This window comes from Dermochelys coriacea, chromosome 10 (assembly GCF_009764565.3).
Source record: "Dermochelys coriacea isolate rDerCor1 chromosome 10, rDerCor1.pri.v4, whole genome shotgun sequence".
Taxonomy (NCBI): domain Eukaryota; kingdom Metazoa; phylum Chordata; order Testudines; family Dermochelyidae; genus Dermochelys; species Dermochelys coriacea.
The window spans coordinates 81823506-81837575 of NC_050077.1; the positions used below are offsets into that span (position 1 = coordinate 81823506).

General features: G+C 45.5%; 1 protein-coding gene across 5 annotated transcripts in view; it reads left to right on the forward strand.

The window, feature by feature from the left end:
* MAP2K5 (mitogen-activated protein kinase kinase 5) overlaps positions 1-9124 on the forward strand; it is a 209842-nt gene extending 200718 nt beyond the window's left edge. For 4 of the 5 annotated variants that reach the window (XM_043493328.1, XM_038419771.2, XM_043493326.1 and 1 more), the window contains one exon: positions 7555-9124. In XM_043493328.1, the coding sequence (XP_043349263.1) occupies positions 7555-7659 (105 nt within the window). In that variant the 3' untranslated portion in view covers positions 7660-9124. The remainder of the gene's footprint in view (positions 1-7554) is intronic. The other variant, XR_006274573.1, reaches the window with a different exon arrangement.
* Positions 9125-14070: the final 4946 nt, after the last annotated feature.

A 14070-nucleotide genomic window follows, 5' to 3' on the forward strand; every position in this document is an offset into this window, starting at 1 on the left:
GGGGGCGCCAGCAGCTCCCCCCTCCCTATGTTCCTTCTTATGGCCAGTGATGGTGCTGGAACATCTCCTTGCCTCGGCAAGCTTTCCTTCTCAACTGTGCCTAGTTGTGAATTCTCTTGTAGATAGTTCTTAAAACATTTGAATAGTGTATTAGTTCCCTTAGTGTATAAATTAGAAATAGTTAGTTAGTCCCCTGTGGGACAGCCTAGGGATGGGGCATGCCCCAGTCCCCAGGCTTTAAGCCTTGTGACTGCTGCAAAAAATCTATGCCAGTCAGTGATCCCCACCAAAGCTGTCTTAAGTGTTTGGGGGAAACCCATATGAGCAACAAGTGTCACATTTGTAAGAGTTTCAAGTCGCAAACCAAAGAGGAGTGGGACATTCGACTAAGAGCATTCCTTATGGAGTCGGCCCTCGCATCTGCCTCGGAGCTGGCCAGATCGGACCCCGCTTCAAGCACGGCAGCTTCAGTGCAGAGCACACCGCCAGCACTGGCCTCCGACCGGCGCCGATCCCCATCCCCAGAACCGGCAGAGAGAGGCCAGGAGAGGGCATTCTCTGGGAAGGAGTGAGCCAGAGGAGAGCAAAGACCTGCATGGGGCAGCTCTTCCCCTCTGAACGGTGGCCAGGCTTCCACACTGGTTGAGCTGTAGAGCACCCTTTGTGACCTGCCCACCACCCCAGGAAGTGGAAGAGGCACTCGGCACCTGACAGTGCCGTCCACACCAGAGACTTTCAGGCCACTAAGGACATATTGTCCCTTCCAGTGCCGCCCATGCCAGCCAGCGAGGTGCTCCATTTGAGGGGTAAACCAGCCCTGGGACCTTTCCAGCGATCCCCATCGGTGTTGCACTGCTCCGCAATGCAGGGAGTGCCCCACCAGCGCTCACCAGAGCAGTGCCACCAGCTTATCTGTCAGAGTTCCCAGTGTCGTTCCCCAGTTTCTAGGCAGCGTTCCCCAGGATCCCGGCATTGTTCGCCAGCTGTCTGGATCACACCTATGGAGGTGCATCGCCAGTCCCTGGAGTCCTGGCATTCATTCCTGGAGAGGCGGGATAGATCTCCAAGCTCATGGCACCACTCCAGAGAGTCCAGACACCGGTCCCCAGAGTCCCATCATCTGTTCACCGATATGGATCCCCACAGGCAAAGTGTCGATCCCCTGTACTGGGACGTCGATCCTCTTGCTCCCGATCCACGGAGCGGCACAGCTGTCAAAGCGAGAGGTGTCAATAGCTGGGTCACCAGAGGTGTGGTACTGGGATCTGTCTTCCTGGCACAGGTCACCGGTAGAGACCCAGGGAGAGGGCCAACAGGATTCCGGTAGATGGGCTGCATTGGCACTGTCCTGGTCCCCCAGACCTGTCTCCCCATTCCCAGGTGCAGAAAATGAGAAGGAAGATCTACCAGCAGGCCAGGACCACCCACTGGGAGCATCGACATTCTCATCAGAACTACAAATGCCCAGATGTCCCCAAAGTCAATGGCCAGCTTTCTGGCAGCTATGGAACCGCTGGGGTTTTCCCCAACCATCACAGGGGCACTGATCAGTGTCAGGGACATCTGCGAAACAGTCGGCAACAGTCTCCTGCCAGCCCCCGGACTAGGAAGCAAAGTCTGATCAAGGTCCCCAGGGTCAGCCAGCAGAGGCCACAGAGCTGGCAGACCCACCATTACACATCTCCTTATCCTCTTCACCTGATAAAGTGATAGCGGGGCCTTCCCACACAGTCTCCCAGGATGATATAAAAGTCCACCAGGAGCTTCTTAAGAGGGTGGCTTAGAACCTGGGGTTAGAGGCCGAGGAGTTGGCAGAATCCGCCGACTCCCTGTTTGATGTTTTGAGTGCAGCAGCTCCCTCCAGGGTGGCATTACCAGTCCACGAGGGAGTGGTAAAGCTGAGCAAAGCCTTGTGGCAAACTCCCTCTTCCCTGCCCCCCATTTCCAAGCAGGCGGAGAGAAGGTATTACGTGCCTGCTAAGGGATTTGAATACCTATATACACACCCCGCTCCTAGCTCACTGGTGATATCAGCAGCCAATGAGCATGATAGGAAGGGCCAACCGGGATCAACCCTTAAGAATAAGGAGGTGAAGAGGCTCGATCTCTTTGGCAGAAAATTTGATTCAATGGCCAGCCTACAGTTAAGAGTGGCCAACTATCAGGCTCTCCTAGGCGGCTATGACTTTAACATCTGGCAGTTTATGGCCAAGTTTGCGCACTTGCTGCCAGACGAGCCCAGGCAGGAGTTCCTGGGTATTCTGGATGAGGGCAGAGCTCTGGACAGGGCAGCCCTCCAAGTGGCCTCAGATGTGATGGGCTCCGTGGCTCGGGCCATGGCTTCAGCCATTTCCATGAAGCATGAGTCCTGGCTGCAGTCATCGGGCCTGTCAGTGGAGGTCCAGCAGTCCATCCAGGACCTCCCTTTTGATGGCCTGGCGCTGTTCACAGAACAGACAGACAGCAAGTTACATGGCCGGAAAGACTCTAGGGCTACCTTGCGCTCGCTGGGCCTCTACATGCCAGCTCCCTCGAGAAAGCGGTTCAAACTGCAGCACTCCCAAAGGTTCGGGGGCCAATCCCGAGCAGAGCCCTTCCGGGGTAGGAGCTACAAGCGCCAGCAAGGCCAATAGCCAGCCGCCTCAGCTCCCTCAAGCTCTACCAGCAACCATCGGGGTAATAAGCAGGCGTTTTGAGGGTATGCTTGAGGGCGACATTCCAGCCTGTGTCCTGGATCCAGTACCACTGTTTTTTTCCAACCGTCTGTCTCCCTTCCTCCCTGCCTGGGCCTCTATAACATCAGACCAGTGGGTTCTCAGCACAGTAGCAGGGGGGGTACACCCTCCAGTTTATTTCTACGCCTCCCTTTTCCACCTCCCCACTCCGTCCCTCTTCAGGGACCTTTCTCACGAGCATCTGCTCAGTCAGAAGGTGTAGGGTCTTCTGCAAGTGGGAGCTGTGGAGGAAGTCTCTCTGCACTTGAGGGGGGGAAGAATTTTACTCCTGTTATTTTTTGATCCCAAAGGCCAAAGTGGGGCTACCTGCAGAGCCTTAATAAGTATCTCAAGAAGTTAAAATTCCGCATGGTCTCCCTGGCCTCCATCATTCCTTCCCTGGATCCGGGAGACTGGTACTCTGCCCTCGACCTTAAAGACACTTACTTTCAAATATCAATCTGTCAGAAGGTTCCTACGTTTCGTAGGTGGGCCCACCTACTACCAATTCACAGTGCTCCCCTTTGGCCTAGCAACAGTGCCAAGGCTTCAAAGCGTAATGAAAGGTTTGAACTGATCTCCACAACCTGCAGACCTGCCATCAAGTGATAACCAGCCTCCAAGACAAAACTGGAGGCTTTTTAAAAGGCAGTATATTGTAGGCACCTGATAAATAAAGAAATACAAAAACAAGGGTGTGGACACTACTTGCATGAAAAGTTAGGTTTACAATGGTGATTCGCATGAGGAGTGCAACTTCTAGTTTATTCAAACTAAAGGACAAAATTCCTCCCTGGGATAGTTGCTGTGGAATGCAGTTAAATCATGGGGAAAAATGCCTTAGAAGGGAGCACCTGGCTGTATAACCTAGAAGAGGCATTCATTGCCTCGTAAGCAGTACTGTGCTCGGCCTATGTGACATAGTCCTTGTGCTAGGAGGCTGTGTCTAAGACCTTCTTAACTACTGTTTTTTGCTAGTAAAGTTAGGCCAGCTGGTGAGTATGGGAGGTAATTGTGTTGAAATCATTCTAAAGCTATTTGAGATTCAGTAGCAGCTTGGCCATGAAAAGTGACCTGAGTGGGGTTGTCAATGGTAAAACTACCTGCTAGGTCTGGTCTCTCTAGGTATAGGGATATAGACAAGAAGGTATAGAGTATCAGTCTGCAGAAACTGTTGTTGATGCTGTTAAGTGAACAGGTAAAAGTCTCTCTTAACTAGTTCCAAAAGGTGCTGCATTTTCATGCCTGTGGGGTATTGTCTTTACATTTCCCTTTTGTTAATGTTCTCCTACCTCCTCATCTGATCATTGTTAGAGGGTGGGCACACTTGCTCTCTCCTGGCCCCTACCTGCTTGTCCCACTATTGTATCCACCAGCTCCTGCTAGTCGTGTCCTTTCCCCTTTACCGATTACATCTTCTCTTGCGGAGTTTGTGGACCATGTTGCCTCAGCCCTTGCCATTTTAATTGTGGAAATTGGCCCTCTGAGAATGAAGGAATTGAGAGCTGGCTCCCACTGACTATTGATGAGGTTAGCTTGATTATTCAGTGTCTTTGTCTGTCTTGCTCTGTTGTTTCACACTTTCTCATAGAAGCGTATAGCAAAGTTCAAACTGTGAGCGCACTTTTCAGAAATGCAGACCCAGCAGGGTGCTGGCTTCCTACCCTTTAGGAGCCTGTATCTGGCCATGTGCAGAACTCAGGGGGATTGAGCCATGAACTCTGTCTGTTCCCCACCACCAGCCGTGGCCTCTGTGCTCCTGATAGATTTTCCTCAGCCAGCATGGTGGAGCTGGTTCAGAGGTCCCTGAGTTCAGCAGAACCTGACCTGATCCTGGCAGCAAAGTGGCAGTATGCCCAAGGTGAGCCTTGCTGCCCTCCTCCTGGTATGTCTCCTGCCTCCCTCCAACAGTCCCCAGAGGACTGGTACCAACTGTGAACGGGAATATCACACTCCGTGTAGGGAGAGCTGCTCTTCACGGTCAGAGCTTGGGTTATGCCAGCTGTTGTTCTGCTCCCTTTTTCCTAGAACCCACCTGAGTTTCCAGGAAAACATGGAGCTGCTGGAACGTGGCCCGTTGGCTGCAGTGTCCAGATGGCTGGTGGGTCTAACTGGAGCTGCTGTGTTTTCTTTCTCTTCTGCATCTCTCCCGAATTGCGTCTGGCCCATGCTGCATAGGATCAAAAAAGCTCCATCTCCAGGGCTATCAGTTGGACACGTCTCCTCAGGACTAAAAATTCACTTCAGGGAAACAAACTCTCTGTAGTTCTGGGGTTAGTTGTTGACATCGCCGTCTGTGTCCCCGTCCCCAACACCAGGTTCTGTCGTGTTCAGTGTCGTCACTCACTTTCCTGAAGTGCCCAATTCCTTGAGCAAAGAGGCTGCTTCCGTCCCATCCAAAATGGTTGTATTGGGAAGGTGGTTGAGACCGGAGCGGCTGGTACACGTGAATTGCCAGAAGGGCTCTCGGCACATTTCATTCTTTTATTAAGTTTAGCCTAGCTTCCGATCAGCTCATAGCCTTGAAACTGCTCTGATGAGCAGCAGCATATTGCTTATCCTCTGTATTTTCTGTCAAGACTGGGCATATTTTATTCTTGTAGCTTTTGACATTGTTGGCCCTGACCTTTGAAGTGTTTTATTGCTTTTACCTGATGCTTTTAGCATCAGCAGCATTCGGTTTATCCCAGGGCTTCCTCATGATCCATCGTAGCCCAAGTTACTCCCCAGTTTCCCCAAACACCCTATTAGACCCTTTCTTGTTCTCAGTGTGTCTCCTGCCATTAAGCAAAACTGTTCATGTCTGTGCTTGACACTGTCCTGTGTACACGGATGGTTTCCACAAGTACTTCTCATTCCCTGCAGATTTTGTGATAGGTATCTCTGGATTAGACAGTTGTTGTTTTCAAGGTTTCTTGGATTAATATGGTGTAAAACTGAGCTGCTTTTGATTGATTCAGTGCAGAGGTTATCATTGTGGTGGTTTTGTCTGGCAGTTATTCTCTCTCTTTCATTTGTGCATGTGGAATCCTGGATTTCTGTGGATTTGGATTCATTTGAGGTGCACTTGAGTAAGATCGTTAGCTGCCACCTCCAGAAATGTCACCGGATTGAGACCTGAGCAGGCTAGGGTGGCATCTGAACCCTTAGTCCATGTTTTTCTTTCATCCTGAAGTGCTCTTGCAGTTTATTTGCGGCTCCCCTGGATACAATTCTTCAGTGTCTTCAGCAACTACTAACTTCACAGGCTAGACTGCACTATGGATGCAAGTTCTTCCATCACCCCCTTCAGTAGCTTCTGATAAACCTGGGAGTTGATATTTTAGGGTTTTCTTAATTATACTTATATGAGCTTTTCATTCCTTGGACAACAGGTCACTCCCCTTCATTCAACCTCCAAATGACTTGAATCCATTGTTGTATGTATGCGTTCAGACCTCAGCTTATACATTGTGTTCTGCAAACTGTCTTCCTTTGTGTGCCACTGGCATTTGTTCTCATGTGTGTTAGAACTTGGGACTCAATGACGAAGTCAGAATGAAAACTTACTATTTTATATTTAGATTTTATAGGGAATTTGCACAGCACCCAGAGCTAATGCATGTTCCAGGGGCTAGGTCACACAGTGAGTTAAGGCACCAGCCTTCTATGTCTATAGAGCAAGGACACATGTAAATCATAGAATCATAGGCCTGGAAGGGACCTCGAGAGGTCATCTAGTCCAGTCCCCTCCACTCAAGGCAGGACTAAGTATTCTCTAGACCATCCCTGACAGGTGTTTGTCCAACCTGCTCTTAAAAATCCCCAATGATGGAGATTCCACAACCTCCTTAGGCAATTTACTCCAATGCTTAACCATCCTGACAGTTAGGAAGTTTTTCCTAATGTCCAACCTAAACCTCCCTTGCTGCAATTTAAGCCCATTGCTTGTCCTGTCCTCAGAGGTTAAGAAAAACAATTTTTCTCCCTCCTCCTTGTAACAACCTTTTATGTACCCAAAAACTGTGATCATGTCCCCTCTGTCATCTCTTCTCCAGACTAAACAAACCCAATATTTTCAATCTTCCCTCATAGGTCATGTTTTCCAGATCTTTATTCATTTTTGTTGCTCTTCTCTGGACTCACTCCAATTTGTCCACATTTTTCCTGAAATGTGGTGCCCAGAACTGGACACAATGCTCCGGTGGAGGCCTAATCAGCACAGAGTAGAGCGGAAGAATGACTTCTCGTTTCTTGCTTACAACACTCCTGCTAATACATCCCAGAATGATGTTCGCTTTTTTTGCAACAGCTTTACTCTGTTGACTCGTATTTAGCTTATGATCCACTATAACCCCCAGATCCCTTTCCGCAGTACTCCTTCCTAGGCAGTCTTGTCTTTTAGATTGTAAGCTCTTTGCGGTAGAGACTCATTTAACTCATGCCTAGCACAATGGGGCCCAACCTGGCTGAGGCCGCTAAGCACTCCCACAGTATAAATGTTAAAAAAAAATAATAAACTAAAAATCTCTCTCCCTACTCAAGAACATATATCCTGTACCACAGCAAGACGAGAGGCTGTAAGAACAAAGAAAAATAATCAGGCAGTCTTACATCCAGACCTACTCAGACATTGGGAGAAAAGATGGGACATTCATTAGCAGTGTCTCGTTATTAGATTTGACTGAAAAAAGCTGTTAGTTCCCATGGTGTGTTTATATTGTTCTAGGAACATTTCCAAAACTACGAAACTAACAAGATTCTGATTTATTTTTTGGGAAATTTAAAAGAAAAAAGTTTACTTGGAAAAGCAAAGAGACTCAACTAGTGCGGCTAAATCTGTTTCTCTCCCATTTCCCAGGGTCACCCATTCATCATGCAGTACAATGATGGGAATGCTGAAGTTGTCTCCATGTGGGTGTGCAGGATGCTGGAGGAGAGGCGGTCTCACCAGGGTCCTCAGTGAGCAGCAATGAAGCACAACAGGGGTGAGGTGAAAGAGAACCGGGACTAGCAAAAGGAAAACCAGCCCCACGTCGCACTGTCAAGAGAGATGGCATATTCCACAGAAAAAATATTTTTAGAAGCATCAACAAAACCTTTCAGGATATTTGCTGCTGCTTTTTCTGACTTTAGGGCATTTTCTCCACACATTTCCTCTGTTGCTGACTGATTTAATGTCCTCAAATTGTCTTCAATCAAACTGTACACAGCCTTAAAGCATCTATAGTGTATATATATATTTTTTGTTATTGAGTATACTGTATATTTCTTGGCTCCAGGCTATTTTTTAACCCTTAGTCTTTTGCTATTATAAAAATGACACGTTGACTGTACAAAGAAGTTTCTACGCATGTGTAGACTGTCTTTGGCCGCAGACATCAGGGATGTGTTCGGGGTGGGGGGGGGGGGTTAATTGTATTTGTTTAATAAAACACGAAGCTGGCATTCACCATCCTTATGACAGGTGAAGGTGTCATCTTGGAAGAGTAAAAATGCCACAAGTGTATCAACAGTGGGGCCGTGAAAATGTCATGGATTTTATTTGTGGCTATTGCAGGGTAAAACTCCAACACGGGATCAAATCCTGCTTTTGAAGGCACTTGGAACCATACTTGTATCTCTGGGCAAATTGAGCTGTTAGGGTTTTTTTATACGATTAACATGCTGTATCTGTACGGTATAGTTTCCAGTAATCTGCCCCCTCTAGTCTTAAATGTCCCAAGTCATAAGGATTCAATCACCTCCCCTGGGAAATTGTATCCCAACCTAAAGTTTATTCCTAGGTATAGATCCTGTTGCAAGCCATAATCCAAACACTGTCTTCTCCACACCCCAGGTCACCTCCTTCCCAATTTCCTGATACCCTAGCCTGCTCTACCCCATCCCCACCAGACCAGTGTCCCCAAATCCAGCAACTACAGTCTCTCTCCAGAAATTGAGAGGGAGTTTGCAAGGGCTAGAAGAAAGGTCAGTGTTGTGGTCTGGGAAGGTAGGGCAGAGCCTGCTGGAGCCTGTTTTGATTGGGATGGCGGGATAAGAAGTTTCAGCGGAGTGGGCGCCTGAAGAAGTCTTGTTCTGAGGGAGGTGGAGTCCCCTTGCAGCATTGACTCCTAGTAATGGACACCCCATCACTTGGGACATTTAACAGGAGGCTGATCAAACCACTGGGAAATGTCCTGAACAATCCTGCATGGGGCCTCAGTGGGCTGGAGAAAAACGAAGGGGTTCTAAGAGCCTTGTGTCGCCCTCTTACCGAACATATGAACATGAAGTGTTTTGTTTGTATTAGACTGGTCATGGATATATTGGCATTGTTCTAACAGGTTAAAAATTGGGAAACCAAAAAAAAAAATTGCCTTTAGTCCACTTTAATGTATTATAAGGTTCCTGGGAGACCTTTTGAATAAATAATATAAGCAAATAGACTATTTCATGATGTTGGTGGTGTGTAGAAATCCTGTAAAGCAGAGGATAAGCTGGGAATCCTGCATAAACTCTTTGGTGTAATTGAGAACACACAAGCTGCTTGCTGATAGAGGTAAACTTGGGGCATTCAACACCATTTAGGTGCCTCCTGTCCTGCCATTTTGCTTTAAAAGCATTTCTTGGCATTCCTGAAAATGTACAGAAATGGTAATTAACTCCTCTTTTCCTTTATTCATCCCTTTCCTAGATTGCAACATTTGAATATTGTTATTCTAGTATCTTAGTAGCTCCCAGCAGACCCAGTCTGGATCCTGCTGTGTTAGGCTCTATACAAAAAAGTGATGAAAACACAGGCCCTGCCACAGCAAGCTGAGAACCTAGGTTTCTGAAAAGAGCCAACAGCATAGTGGGGGTTGGGTGGACAAGATATTAAAATTAGTACCTCAGAGTTTTGCATACTAATAAGTAGGCTTGGCAGAATTTTATTTTTATTTTATATAATTTTGACTGATACTGATCTTTTTAAGCATTTTTTTTTCTATTTTGATTTATGTAAATCTTCACATTGCAATATATTATGAGTTGTCAGACTATGGTGGGGGTCTGACAATAGTTACTAAATGACAGTAGATGCTGAGATTCAAAACGTTGTTAAAGCTTTATAACCATTAAATCACAAATTGTCAACATCACATGTCAAAATATACAAAGGAAATGGCGTGAACTCTCACTCCACTGACTTCTCCAGCAGCATTTTTCTTTCTTTGCCTAGCTGCACATTTCTATTATTGATGGAAATGTATTTTCATAGGTCTGTGTGTGTACAGTGAATTGGACGTTTATTAACATTTACCAATGATAATCTCATCCTTCCAACCCCAATAATAAGACGTATCCTCAGATTGCCACATGACTATCCGTTGTCAAATGGTAAAGTTCATTGTTACATGAAGTGTTCTGTAGGCATCACGCAGCAGTCAGTCTTTTTATAGACCTAGTACAAATATGGTATATTATGCCCTGCTTTTTCATTACTACTATTTAAAGAACAAAAGCTATCAAGCTGACTGTTACCTCAAAGGAAAGCTGAATAATTACCGTACATATAGTGTGGGCTTCTTATGACTAGGGTTCCAGTTTACATTTTCACAACAGTTTGGTTCATCTTTAATCAATCTTTATATTAAAATGCTAGTTATAAAAACACACTCACTCTGTTCACATTAATACATAGAGAAGGCTCTTAAAAGAAGGACGCGGAGTGTTTTATTATAATAAATTAAGCATGTAAACTGGCATTTTCTTGTGTTAAAACTAAAATGTCACTAAAGGAACTGAAGTGGATAATAATAGATGAAGCCCCTGGTAGTGAAAAATTTCTGCTGAACAATTGCAAATCCTAGATGTTACTTTGGAGGTAGTCTGGAAAATACTTTGTTTCCTTCCTTGGAGGTATCATTTATCTTGTTTTGAAGTATAGAGATTGCAGGCATGAACTTATAGACTAAAGTTTGTCTTAATTGCTCCGGTGTCACAACCTCTCTGGCAGATAACAGCACAATGAATGAGTCAATGTGACCAATACCTTCAGGTCCTTTTTCTAAAGTGAGACAAATTCCTTTCCTTTGAGCCAACAAGCCTATAGGCAGCTCTTTCGTTTATTTATCTCCCACCAGTTTACATGAGCTTGCTCTGGATAAAAAGCCTCTCTCAGATTTAGTTAAAAAGTCAGTAAAAACAAGGCTTTTTCTCTTGCTTTCGTCTGGGGGGTGAGGAGGATTTCAACCTGCACATTCATACTTCTGATGTTAACTGATTTAACTTTGAAAAGTCTCATAGTTAACACTGACAGATAATGTTATGTTTCTTTGAGATTTGTCATTAGCCTTGCAGTCTTTCTGGTTATACTTAATCAACCTGACAATAATTGTGGAAGTTTTGGATCATGGTCGTCTTTCCCTCTCCAGATCCTTGAATTCATTGTTTCTACAATAAATGGGGGACTGGAGTAGATGCAAGGAATTGGTAAAAGTATATGAAACCACTCACTTATGAGACACTACTTCCTGTCTGACCCACTGTGGGAAGTGGCTGAAAGCTGTCCCCATCCAGTGGCTGTGGAGTGGCCTATAGGAAAGGAGTAAAGTCCTCAGAGGGACACGTCCACTTCACAAAGTACCAACACAACTGATCTCTGCAGATACACCCAGGATTGAATAGGCATAGGGACTTGATTCCCCTCTCACCTTAATGATGGGCCCTCTAGATTATGACAGAGGAAGTATGGCCTAATGGTTATGGTGTTAGCTAGCACTCCAATGACCTGGGTTCTATTCCTGGCTCTACCTCAGACGTTGTGACACTGGGCAAGTACTTAAGCCACGTCTACACTACAAACTCTGCAGCTGTAGCGCTCTAATGTAGATGCTTCCTACATCGAGGGAGTGGGGGGTTTCTGTTGATGTAGTTAATCGATCTTTGCAAGAGGCAGTAGCTAGATCACCAGAAGAATCCTTCCATCAACTGAGCAGCATCTACGCCGGCTGTTAGGTCAATCTAACGATGGCTCTCAGAATGCAGCATTTTTCACAGCCTTGAGCAATGTAGCTAGGCTGCTCTAAGTCTTATGTGTAGACCAGACCTGAGTGTCTCTGTGCCTCGGTTCCCCATCAGTAAAAATGGAGAGAACAGTGCTTCCCTGTTCCTGTTGTGAAGATGTATCCATTAACAATTGTGAGGCACTCAGGTACTATAGCACCACGCAAGTCGCCTAGACAGAAGGAACGAGGCACATTCTCAGCACTGAGGGAACTTTGGGCTGCTGCTATATTTGTTCTATTAAACTGAGAATGAAATCCAGTCTCTGGCACTTCTCACAATACATAATTAGAAATTATTTTGACATTCCTGCTGCTAAACAAATTAGCCCAAAGCAGCAATGCCTTCAAAACTTCCATTTAACTTCATCTCTCCCTTTACTCTTATGAAAAGGAGATGACGAACATGCAATTAGCTTTCCCTCTCATCCCTATCAGGTGGGCTCAAAATGTTGGATGTTCTAAGGCAGTGATTCTCAAACTTTTGTACTGGTGACCCCTTTCACACGGCAAGCCTCTGAGTGTGACCTCCCCTTATAAATTAAAAACACTTTTTAATATATTTAATACACCATTATAAATGCTGGAGGTGAAGCAGGGTTTGGGGTGGAGGCTGGCAGCTCCTGACCCCCCATGTAAGAACCTCATGACCCCCTGAGGGGTCCCAACCCCCAGTTTGAGAACCTCTGTTCTAAGGGGTAAGGCTTAATGGCATTAAGCATGTAAATCTAGGAGTTCTGAGACTCCAGTTCCGCACCCTTTCATTCCTGCCATAACTTTATGAAACCTGGATTGTGACATGAGTTCCAAATTAAGAGAGATCTGTCATCTGAAAGCAGAAACGTTTGAAACAAGTTCAACACCATCACAGCCTCCAGCAGTTCATCCCTCTCCTCAGAAGATACCAAGAGAGTCCATCAGAAGTAATCTAAAAAATTAAGAGAACTCCTACGGCACGTGCATGCACCGGTTTCTCATGCAACCATAGGAAAAAAAAGGAAATGGCATCAAGGTGCTTATCCCACAAATGACTTAATCAGGATTTCAACAGAAAACCTGCATCAGTTTCATTCAGGATATATGTCTCATATCCCTAGAATATCAACCCAAACATACCATTCCATCCATAGCTTGTCGCTGTTAGAACCAGTTGAAAGAGAGAGAAAAAATTCAGGAAAAAAGACAGTAGTAGAAATTTTTACTCTTTTTTAATCAGATTTTCAAATGTTACTTTTTCATACCAGCTGCAGTCATTACCAGTCAAAGCTAATCCTCTGAGGGGAAGCAGCATTAGTTTTATCTTAAATGCATTGATATTTGCAGTACAGAATTAGAAAATACTTTTGTTTCTCGTATTCTTTAACAAACTCTGTCCTGCTGTCAGTTTTCCAAAGGCAAAGTGTCATTCTTTGTTTGCTCACTAATAGCTTGCAAGGCTCTTTGTGTGTGTGTTTATTGGCAAAGAAAACAGAATTGGGGAAATACACCAAGCAGTGGTTTCACAAGTGCAGGATCTCCACCTGCCAGAGAAATGCCCCTCTTCTAGTTCCTATGCTCACTTTTTCTTAAGTGACAAGTACAACCAATAATGTGCTAGCATTAATAACCGAGCAGTCACTAAAAAAAAGTCACTGCCGAGCTTTTCAGCCTTAGCATGCAGTCTCTGACATTAAGAGGTTTAAAAAACTGGAAAACTGAGTCTGGTATTAAAGTATCTATTTTCTGAATGCTGTTGCATAGCCTTCCTCCACGGCTAGGTAACCTGTAAACCCACAAAGGAAGAGAAATTGATCTTGGGACCCTTTACTTTTTTATGATGGGAAAAGGAGACCTGGAATGTTTGAAACAGAATCTGCTTGGCTTTATACATTAGGGATTTGGGCCTTGTCTACACGCAGCAATGGCCTTGTCTCCATTGATCATAGGCAATGGTGGAATCACTCATGTAGTCTGGGCTCAGGTAGTGTCAGAGCAGGGTTAGAAAACATGGTGACTGGAATACCTGAGCCCTGTCTACATGGCAGCTTTCACTATTACTCCCAAGTCTGTGCTGTACAGACCCAGTAGTTGCTAGTGTAGACGTGCCCTCTGGCTTTGGTAGTTTGAAATGACAGCAGTGAGAGGCAGAAGAGTGGAAGTGGAGCCTTCGAGTGTGGGAGAGTATTTCATAGTTTGTTTTTTGTTAACACTTATTAACTTCAGTGAGTAATGAACATTTTGGAGGAGGGGTGTTTTTTTGTTAATGACTCGGCAACCTTGCCCCTTCCATGGAGATGTGTGAGATCGCCATAGGTGCAATCCAAGACCTCCAGCAAGTTCTCCAGCAGAACCAAGGAAGACCAGACTTGATT